The 12,287-nt window shown below is 40.9% G+C and overlaps 1 protein-coding gene across 1 annotated transcript in view; it reads right to left on the minus strand.

Moving 5' to 3' along the window:
- The window catches only part of LOC124113770 (paired mesoderm homeobox protein 2-like), a 52,235-nt gene extending 40,473 nt beyond the window's left edge, over positions 1 to 11,762 (minus strand). The window contains exon 1 of the mRNA XM_046474288.2: positions 11,197 to 11,762. Coding sequence (XP_046330244.1) covers positions 11,197 to 11,494 — 298 coding nt within the window. The 5' untranslated portion in view covers positions 11,495 to 11,762. The remainder of the gene's footprint in view (positions 1 to 11,196) is intronic.
- Positions 11,763 to 12,287: the final 525 nt, after the last annotated feature.

Here is a 12,287-nt window from a genome sequence, read left to right on the forward strand (position 1 = left end):
CGGGGTGGCAGCATACTTCAAAGTAGCCCATGTGTCGTGGTGGCAGCATACTTCAAAGTAGCCTATGTGTCGTGGTGACAACATACCTCTTTCTCTGCGGTGTCCGCGTATCGCGGTATACTGAAGCTACGTCACAGAGAAATTGTCAATATTTCTGGCACGTCTGGAAGCGATTATGTTTGATGGAGATGGTGATGCAATGCTAATGATTTATACCCGGGATTTACACAGACGATAAATACCAGACAGAAAAAGAGGGCTAAAATGCAAGTACACGTAAACAGTAATATAGCAGTCTCTATACGTATCTAGGCCTGGCCCTCTCGGCGACGGGCTAATGTCTCTATTACTGCGTCTAACGGTTTCTAAATAGCCTCTAATGATGTTTCCATCTGTGTTTGTTTTGGTGCTTATTCCGCGAACACACATCTACATGTTGCGTGGAGTCGTTTACAAACATCGACAATTTGATCTGGAAAAAGAGAAAATAATGACACGGGTTGGAGTGTAAGCCTCGGCGGAGAGAAGCCGTGCATGTGGACGTGAATGTCGCCTCTACACACATCCAGTCAGTGTTAAACACAGCTCGAACATCATAGCATGCTGCTGGAAATATATAGAAAGATGAATTACTTGATTTCATCAACAGTACAATTGAAGTGGACCTAAACGACGGGAGGCCCCGGGAACATACCTAGAAAGTGTATATCATATTAGAGTTGTACGTTGTCTTGCCCCGTTAGTGTCACGTTCAACTGGAGCAATACAGTGTTGTCCTTGGACTGATGCACCCATGTCAGAGGTTCCCCTTGCGTCTAGACGTCGTTAGGAGAAAGGATAGGTCACAGATAAAAAAAACAGGGTATGTCACACAGGGTATGTCACACTAATTACACGCAGAATACATCACACAATATACATACACACGTGTATATATGTAGACAGTAGACTGATATGAACATAGTTGAATGTATACAGTAGACCGATATAAACATAGTTGAAGGTATACAGTAGACCGATATGAGCATAGTTGAAGGTATACAGTAGACCGATATGAACATAGTTGAAGGAATACAGTAGACCGATATGAACATAGTTGAAGGAATACAGTAGACCGATATGAACATAGTTGAAGGAATACAGTAGACCGATATAAACATAGTTGAAGGAATACAGTAGACCGATATGAACATAGTTGAAGGAATACAGTAGACCGATATGAACATAGTTGAAGGAATACAGTAGACCGATATGAACATAGTTGAAGGAATACAGGATACTGATATGAACATAGTTGAAGGAATACAGTAGACCGATATGAACATAGTTGAAGGAATACAGTAGACTGATATAAACATAGTTGAAGGAATACAGTAGACCGATATGAACATAGTTGAAGGAATACAGTAGACCGATATGAACATAGTTGAAGGTTTACAGTAGACTGATATGAACATAGTTGAATGTATACAGTAGACCGATATAAACATAGTTGAAGGAATACAGTAGACCGATATGAACATAGTTGAAGGTTTACAGTAGACAGATATGAACATAGTTGAATGTATACAGTAGACCGATATAAACATAGTTGAAGGAATACAGTAGACCGATATGAACATAGTTGAAGGAATACAGTAGACTGATATGAACATAGTTGAAGGAATACAGTAGACCGATATGAACATAGTTGAAGGAATACAGTAGACCGATATGAACATAGTTGAAGGAATACAGTAGACTGATATGAACATAGTTGAAGGAATACAGGAGACTGATATGAACATAGTTGAAGGTATACAGTAGACCGATATGAACATAGTTGAAGGAATACAGTAGACTGACATGAACATAGTTGAAGGAATACAGTAGACCGTTATGAACATAGTTGAAGGAATACAGTAGACCGACATAAACATAGTTGAAGGAATACAGTAGACTGATATGAACATAGTTGAATGTATACAGTAGACCGATATGAACATAGTTGAAGGAATACAGTAGACCGATATAAACATAGTTGAAGGTATACAGTAGACCGATATGAACATAGTTGAAGGAATACAGTAGACCGATATGAACATAGTTGAAGGAATACAGGAGACTGATATGAACATAGTTGAAGGAATACAGTAGACCGTTATGAACATAGTTAAAGATGACAAAGGTAGAATGATGCGGAGATGACAGCAAGACTCTATACACGTCTTGGTATTCTGCTTCACGCGTGCTCATAGATGAGTATGATGCAATTCTTTCACAAACTTTTTCACCTTTTGATTTATTTACATGTATCAACATATTTCATCCAAGAATAAACGATCTGGGTAAGTTGGCAAAACGGGGAGGGTCAGACTTGGAACCAGTGTCACTCCCACAGTGACAGATGGGATCTATGTGCTATTGAAGGATACCAGGTATTCATTCATTACTACTCATAGGTAGGTTTAAGTACATATCCCAATGTTTCTTCTTGCGATTGTGTTCTGCGTAACCGAGAGACAGTTTACCGAGTATGCAAAGTCCACTCATGCCCACCATGCCATGTACCAATACAACCTACTGTATATTATATATCCAGTAGTGGCCATAGGTACTTGATTTCCTATACATATACGCAATGATATATAATAGATTCAAAAACGTAATTACAGTAAAAATATTCATAACATCTTTTGCTATATATAGATAGATCGCAGGAAATTAAGGACGAAGAGTGGTTTATTTCACGATAACGTCATGACGTCATTTCTGGAGATTCAAACATGCGCTCGCAACATAAAGACATCGTATATAGAGAATATTATATAAGTGTTCATGTCATACTATTTTAACGACATGAGTGTCTAAAACATAGTATGACATGAACACTCATATAATGTTCTATTTAAGGAAAGCAAAGTCGCAACAGCAGCAGAACCACAATTTGTCGAATGGCGTCAGCAATCTTAAGCCATGACGTCGTTTCTACTGTGACGTCTTTCCGACCTCATGTCACAATAAGATTCGAATGACGTCAACAATGCCGTCTGGATGACGAAAACAATTCACAGTTGTCTCGTGACGTGAAATGACCCTAGGGCACATACTACTTTTCTGAACCCCGATATCCTTGCCCTCGTTGGTAATAAATTGGACGACGTTATTTTGGAGATGGAAGTATCTAGCGAGTGGTTCGCCATAGATGTACGTGTGCAATAATAAGAGCAATAGCAAAAGGACAACATCCAAAAGTGGGAGAGATATGACAATCGGTATTGGGAGAAAAGGTACAGATAATCCACTTGAAAATTGTGACACTATCTTGGAAATACCAAACTTACCCCCCCCCCCCCCCCCCCCCCCCCCCCCCTCATAAAATGGACTTGTCCGACATCGTCGAGGTCGGATTGTATTCAATGAGTCATCATTATTTAAATACGGGCAAATATTTGTAAAGCTTGTACATTTTATTAACGTCCTTAAGAGGCTGTGCGTAATGTTTATATCTCAAATAAGAAATATACGACTGATGGTCGTTATTTAACATACAATGAAACACTGCAAGGAGAATATACAATAAGGGGCGCAGAGGTATTTTATGTTACGATAAACATACATGAGAATAAATTATATAAATGTGGGGAATAAGGATTGATGTATGAACTGAATACTTTTTGACTACATAACATAACGTATGACTATACTGAACATTAATCATTCTTAAGACCTTTTGTCTTTGAACAATGTCGGTGAAACACCCAAAAGAGAAGTTGAAGGACATATGATACAGTATATTCCTGAACACACATCGATGAAGGGGTACACATCGACACTGAGCTTCTCTACTTAGCAGTGCCTTAATTCAAATAACCGTTTGCTGCTGATAATATTATATCGTTGATTGATTCAGTTCATTGAAGGGAAGCGGAAACTGGTGTCCTCAGCCAGCATATTTGTGACAGTATGTAGGCATAAACCAAGTTTAAAGCAAAACTCCCTACCGAAGGCAAATAACGAAACCAAAGACAGTGCATAGCATATGAATGATCTGCTGATACTTGCGGGTACGTATATCAACTGAACTCCGAGTCAGGCCAGCCCGTGAGAACATGGTAGAACTTGGGCATCAGAGTGACTCCAGCAGGGGCGACAACCTTGTTCCATGTAGGCAATATCATAAGCGACAAAATCTTCGTCTTCATTTGGCCCGGAACTGTGGTGAGTGGTTCGTGAGCACGGCCACATATCTCCCCGAGTCTGGCTGTCACCGTTGTAGCATGGCATATTAATCACTGCCTCGGAGATCACAGATAATCGGCAGGAATTTGAACTATTATTGAGAGGAGACTAGATGGCCAAGATTTCTCAACACGATCTTCTATTATGAGATTTGCATTCTAAGCAAATTCTCCATCGCAATGTTTTAAGTACATTGTCCCATGTTTGCCAGCGGGCGTGTGTGAACAAAAAGGACAAATCATATTGTTTCCACATTCAAAGTGAGCCGTGTGTTTTCTTGGTGAAAAATTACTATTGGTAGAGCAGTAACTAATAATCATCATCTGCACAAAGTTTCAGACTGTCCTTGGAACAAATGAAAACCCTCGTGCAAAAACAAATCTGGACAATCACTAAGTTGGTGCACATCAAATCCGAACTTGGGGTTCTTACAAAACTACAATTAAAACCCTTACTTTTCTCAATTCCACACCGTGAATAAATCCCACAAATGACATTATGCCCTACACATCTTCATAAACTTTCAGCTCTCTGTGTATTGTGGTTTCCTGGAAGAAGGTTCCGAACTATTTGAATAATTTGTGTTTTTGTTTATTTTAAAGCCATGAGCAAATCACAATGGAATATGATAGTGGAACAGGGCGAACTTGGGAGTTTATGATTATCATAGGAAGTTTCAATATGTCAGCGTGTTCTATTGAGACATTATTTGTCAAGTAAATATTCTGTAAACTGATGGCGGAGTTTGGGGGATGTTCAGGCGGAGTTTGGGGGATGTTCAGGCGGAGTTTGGGGGATGTTCAGGCGGAGTTTGGCGGATGTTCAGGCGGAGATTGGGAGATGTTCAGGCGGAGTTTGGGGGATGTTCAGGCGCAGTTTGGGGGATGTTCAGGCGGAGTTTGGGGGATGTTCAGGTTTCACGTCGATGGATCAGTGTGCCCCAGCAGAAGGCGATTGCATCATCTACCACGTTAGGAAACTGACAATTATTTGTGCGCAAATGTGGGAAAACTGCCGACTACCGATGAGCAAAGGAAGAAAGGCGCATAAACAGTAAAATATCGACGCTCTCTTCTAAACATACCTTTGACAGAAAAGTGACAGCCATGAAATCTCTCTTCCTCATAAACTGAGAAGAATCAAAGGGCGAACAACGTCATAATGGCGATTGATAAAAGGTGTTTTAAGTGACATAGAAACACAAGAAGTTGTCGGAAAAAAACTATCATTCATCATTAATTATTTTGTGATTATGCCTGTTGAGCGATGAGCTGTCTTTAGACTCTCGTGTCATAAAAGCTTTTGTCCATTGTAGAGATAGATTCCTCCATCATCGCCTAGACTGTGTAGTGGGCTGACAGACAGAGCACATCCCTGTCACGGACAGGCACGAGGTGGTCACGGACAGGCACGAGGTGGACTTGTCCGTGCTTCTTGAATGATGCTATATTGACGACATGACACATGACACATGACCGGGCAGTATGTAGAGAGGAGCACGATAACTCTCACTGATAAAAATAACGTATACTGGTTACAGAAAGTATAAGCAGAAGATGGTGGCGACAACTTCAGTTTTTACACACATATATGTAGTATTTGTATTTTAATGTCACTCCAACTCTGTGCGTCTACAGTTTGTTTGAGGTCAGTTCAATACTATAAAAATAACGTTACTGTTATACTCGTCTTTGAAAACTTTCGTTTGCGTATATTTGCAATCATGACATATCCTGTGCTATGGAGGTGTCAATGTGCACCTTGTCTGGGCCCAGTCTACGTCTATATATGATCAACGTCTATGTTCCGCTGTGTGACACGATCCAGCTAGTCAGCGTGTACCACAGTATGGGGTACGCAGTTAAACATATTGTGTACATAGCACGAGCTCCAATAATGATGCCACCACATCCAGCAATACAAGAATCGGATACAAAGTGTCGGCGATAAGGAGTTAATCTTACCCTGGGAGGGTGACCGGGTACACGACGGACTAATGAAGCGAGGTGGCTCTCATCACATTCTGTGATGGATCAGACACACATAGTTGGACCTGACTGTCTCTACATGTTGGCCTTGCTGCTACACACATAGTCATGGTTGTTGTCAAACTAGAAGGGTGAATATCGCTACGCCATGGCAAGGTCCCAGGATTGAACTACGTCCCAGATAGGCTATACACGGCCGCTTCGTGCCACCTGCCACCTCTAACTACAATGAGTCAATACACAAAGAGGACTGGTTAGACGTCAAAAGAAAAACACTGTAAGTAATTTCACTGTAAGTATGGAACAGACTCCAAATACAAATCAGAATGCCAGGATGAGAGATATTAAACGGGCAGAAATGGCACTAAATCAGTCACTTCCAAATGCATTCCAAATGTTGTCATCATCGCAACAGCGGGGGTCTTCCTTCCTCCGTCCAGGCACCTCCTTGGGAAGGGGTGGTGGTAATGAGGGGTGAGGGGCGAGGAGCGTTTGGGGGTGGGACACGTTGACTAGGGCATGGAGAATGTAGTGCACACTTTCCCCGACATGGACATGACAGTACTAGATATCACATAGGCCTAGTGAAACATTTTGACGTCCTGTAACTTGAAGTAAAAGTATTACAACGCACTGTCACTGGCGGTTCTTAATACAGATTACCCATCCAAAGCTGATATCCTTAACGTTATTTGTTGTAACCAATGAAACAAATATGTTATTTGTAGAGCATTTTCAACATACATACGCTCATGTCACCTCTCGTTTTGAGGAACTGTATTATTCCACGATACGTCTCAGTGTAACCTGAAAGTCACACTACTAAATGAAATTTGTATACATCCATCGAGGTACAAACAAGGGAATGAACAACTAATAAGCATTGACTTTCACATTGTGCGAGTCTATAAAAGTATGGACGTCCATACAATGTTTAGCCCTCACTCTATGACGGAGAGGCAATGTCGATCAGGGGTCGCGCGTCTATATTATCAGGAGGATGACCGATCTGGCCCAGCGCTATCAGGGCCGGCCCCCGCCAAGGTGACCACTTGTAGCCGTTTGGCTAGCTAATTGAAAGAGACAGACATATGGCCAGTGGCTTGAGTAACCAATCCGCCCTGAACATACGGCAGTGGCCATCCCGTCCACGCCAACAGCCTCTCTTTGTGGGCAGTGCTCGGATGAATGCAAATATGCCAGTCTTCGCTACAAGTAGATCGGAGAGAACTTGACCATCATTATTATAGTTTAAAGAACATTAAACGTTCTTATCTGGGAGCGGGGCTTACCAATGCTATATGTATCAGAGCTTGGAGATACAACAGTTCAAGTTGCCCCATTGAACCTTGGGGAACGGGTCATTTTAGTAGGAAGTCAGCTTGTTTTGCGTATAGGATCGAAAGACGATAGCATCTGGCGATATATTTTTTTCTTGTCAACTATCTCCCAATGTCAGTCATGAGCATGGCGGTTGACAGGAGGCAGGCAGGTGGGTAAACATGCGATGTTGTTTTACGCGCGGAACAAGCTGCTGCAATTTCATAATTAACATGGAATTATAGCTTCGGTAAACACGTCTTCGTGTTTTGTGCTTTCTAAAAACTTGTCGAATGTAGGCAGTCGTAAGAATGGCAGTAGCCGATACAACGCTGACTATGTGCAGGGTAGTTTCTGGTAATATGCATCCATAAGGGTGTCCTCCAACACAGTGCTGCTGAGTGGGTTGTGCCACAACACACGTCAGTATACAGGACTTTGCACATTCAGCATTTACTCGGAAAATATACGGCAAAAATAATTCTATTTGGTACATTAATTGTTTTTTATATATATTTGGTATACAATTGTTTTGATACTCGTGAAACCTGTTTAAGTACCGCACAAAAACGTTTCAAATGACATAAAATGTAAATCATCACTAAATCCTATTATCTTTGAATGTGGGCAAGTGCAGCACGGGAGGAGACTGCGTCGTGACTAAATACAGGTACGTCCAAGCTATCACGGCAACGTTGGTGGAATTGTCGTTGATGAACATAGCGCGCTAAGCCGTTATACAACCGTTATTTAGGTATACGTGACGTACAGCACCCTTTGACATCTCATTACTAGCCCGTCTGAAACCAAACACTGTACATAGGCACACATGGACACATAAATAAATAAATAAATAAGTAAATACAATAATAGCTGTAAGAGCGCAATAGTCATACCCAGTGGATATCGCTAGATCTTTAATGAAACACTGATAGCGAATATAATTTGATATTCTATGAAATTACAAATTCCCAAATATATCAAACACATGGGCTTGGTTTTGTTGCCATACTGATGAGCACAATAAGATATTTTATATTTAATTGAATACAAGGAAAATGTGCCAACGTTTTCATTTGTGAGTAAATGCTCATTCAATTCAATTCAATTCATATTCAAAGAAATAGTTGGCGATTTACATTAAAATCATACAGAAATCGGAAAAATGATATTTTAAAAATAATTGCCCCCCCCCACCCCCCCCCCCCCCCCCCCCCCCACCCCAAAAAAAAAAGAATCTCATAATGTAAGAAAACTGATGTATCAATGGCACCAATTTGAGAAGAAGTTGGTCTGAAAGTCACGCGCCGATCTGTGGAGCATCTCGTGAACTGTTTAGCGGCAACTAGATAGCAGAGTACCGTCCCCAGCTGATACCCAAGAGTATAATTAATTTGAAAAGTAAACCGTTCTTGTTAAGAAGTCCGATCAAACAGTGAGCAAAAGGGCTTATCAGGTAATAAAGCAACTGATTGTGCGTCCCACAGGGACGATATCGGGGGCAGATACACATGCCGGCCAATTTACTCAGTTGAGCGACACTGCCAAATTCATATGCAATCGATCTTGAAAGAAATTTGTTGCATTTATGGTGCCGTTTAACTGATAACATATTCGTTATGTTTGTAAGCTATTGGGTACGGCGGAACAGATTAACACATATTTGGAGCTCAACATTTGCAAGAAATTATGAAATTTATGAAATTATTTGAAATAGGCCAATTTTATACTGGCTTAAAATAGACGTATGTTAGTAATGAAACCATTAATACAATTAAAACATTTATGCAGATATACTCTTAGTACCTAAGGTGGGTCTGCCTGATATAGTGTGTAAATTCCGGCACGTGGTATCAAACGTCGTTGTTTCACACGGGAATAAGGAGAGCACGTGGTCATGTACTTCATGTTACAACAGTGTCAGATATGACATCGGTTCTCAACATGCATTCATTACACTCCTAAAATATACATGCATGTCATTGAAACTCAATACGAACAGATTTAAACAAGCTTAGCTAATACGTTAATTACCCATTGCTTTTGTAAAGTGATATCTTTATTACTCTGAGGGGGCGGACCTCTGTAAACTCAATTACCATTCAAAACAACCAACACAAACATGAGACGGTCTGTTTCTCCTTAAAAGAAAATACACATATGTGAAATATAACCCCCCAACACAGTGAACGCAAACTAGCTATAGTACTCGAGAATTTATTACACAATTGTTGAAGAGCATTCACTTATCTCGTGTTATAATAATGTTATTTAGGAAAATATATAGGTTCTTTCAAGTTACGTGACAATTTAACACCACAAGTCCTGTACTTATATGGAACCAAACATTTGATCGAAATGTGATTGATTTCTCATACAGACAATATATGTTTAATACTTTACATTATATGTGGGGGCTTGTCAAGTTGGGAATTGTATATTTTTCATCATTAATTGATTACAATATTCTAACTTTCAACCCTTTTCATGTGTTGAGACAATTTATCTTCCAACAAAACAATAACTCCCCTATGTTGCCCCCTCCCCCCTTGGTTGTCCTTGTCGTTCCTAATCTGCATCATGTACAGAGCAGGATTCTGTCGCATTTATTTTCTCCCCAAATATCCATGCACGCAAAATTGTCAAAACTAGTTATAGTGTATTGCTACAATCAAAACAGTCTGTGTGCGATATAAGAAAATATCAACAAATTGAAAGCTTCGAAATCCACCATGAAAATAAACACGAACTTGATATATCTCTCAGATATACGCTTGTTATGCTATCATTTAGATATTTAAGAAATGTTATGAAATTTTACATGACTCGACGGGTGAAGTTTCTCACCTTAATGCTGAGATAAAACCCCTTCAAAGTAGGGGTATTTTTATAATAAACAAACAAGCATGCACACTTTGACCTAACATAAACGCGATGACAGCGATGAGAGTTTTCTACAATTCCTGGAGTTATATCCGTTTGGATAAACTGACACTGTCGCCGACTGGGCAGCAGCAGTGCTGTTTACACATACCCATAAATCATATAAGAAAAATCTCTTTCAAGAAATATAGAAAATAAATGGGAAAAGTTCAAACGATAGGAAGGTTAGTTTTCGCATAGTCAGATTTTATCGCTGGAGTATCTCATTTCCAGCAGCACGATTGATTCGTAATTTATTTTCTTTCCTTATCACCCTCATTAATGAAGCTCTTGATACGCTCACGGAACTCACTCAATTTATTTCTTGCCTGACCCTGGTAGAGTTTCATTCGGTTTAATAGCCGTAAAATCTTAAGAAAAAGAATCGCTATGTTTTCTTCTTCCGGCCTGCAAATTAGTGCGAAGGATCTTAATTATATTATAGACTTGATGACCAGCCGTAACAAATGTGATCCACAAGCAAAGAATAACTTGCGCCAAGCCGAGTGGAAAGTGTGAACACATTAGCGCTAATTTGTGAAGAGAGTACTTGTGAAAATTCTCACTAACAGATCACGGGAAACTAACGCAGCGGCCTTCCCATCTATGTTTTATATAAGCTCTTGTCTGTGATCATTTGGTTCATTTGGGTTGCCGAGTGTTGAGTGTAGTCTCCGACATATGGTCTGCGTGAAATAGGGGTGTATACAACATGGGATAGGAAATAAGGGTAATGTCAACTTACAGCTATTGTTCCTCTCTGGCTGGTGGTGATGACCCTCAGGACTGCTGCCCGGGGGGTGGGGAATGTTGCCATTTAAGGTCGGGGAACACCCCTGTGGGGTGGGTAGTCCGTGCTGTGAGGGATCGGTGTTAGCAAACATTGCACAATTTTCACTTGGTAATTCTTCCAAGTCCAACAAATGGCTGACACTGAAGTTGGCTTTGTTGTTGTGTAATGCTGCCGCAGTGTAGTGGTGAACTTTGTCAAAATTACTGCCAAACTGGTGATCCGGAGTTGGAGCTATACCGTAACTACTCATCTTCCACCCTTCCTTCCTTCCTTACTTCTTCCCTCGATCTCTCACACTGCGTGTTCTGAATTCTCGCGGCGCACCTGCTGCTGACCACTGACCGCCCCTATGTGGAAGATACTGACCACTTGCAGCCTAACCAATGGTGCAGCAGTTGATGTCCCTTTATACACAAGGGAGTAGACGAGTAAACACGAGTGCCAACATACAGTCCTCTAGCTAGAATGCACTCCCCGACGGAAAGTGGGGACGAAATGAATCTGCTGTAAACTGATCTGGTCCTTGTAAGAAACAGGCATAGTTTTTTGCCAGTTATTCCCCGCTTGTTGAGCGACAGGCGCCAGGATTCCGCCGTGCCATTGAGAACAGCTAAGGGGGTGGTACCATTTCTGGGTCCCACGATTTTGGTTGGTAGGATATTGTTTACGCCGTGCTCCCCCCAGCAAGAGTGGGAGAGATGAGCACTTGACTGATGGGTTTTGACATGGAAACGTTCTCCAGGCAATTCCACATCATATCCTACCATGCACCTATCTCCAAATTCCTGATGATGTCAGGGCAGATTCCAGCATCTCTCATTCTAATTAACTCGCCTGTGTTACTTGCTACATACGATGGCACAAGCGAAAAAGGTTGTAAAACACGATTTATGAAGTAAGTAAGACATCGAATATAAAGATGATTTAGTTATGAATTAGGACCTTCGTATGTTCTAACATTGGTCTCAAGTTGTAGGCTTGCCATAGTGTTACATTGTCTCTATCGTACGTGGAGATGGTGCGTCCCCTTTCCCCACTCAACT

Source organism: Haliotis rufescens, unplaced genomic scaffold (genome assembly GCF_023055435.1).
Source record: "Haliotis rufescens isolate VD_foot unplaced genomic scaffold, xgHalRufe1.0.p SCAF_8, whole genome shotgun sequence".
In the NCBI taxonomy this organism is placed as follows: Eukaryota; Metazoa; Mollusca; class Gastropoda; order Lepetellida; family Haliotidae; genus Haliotis; species Haliotis rufescens.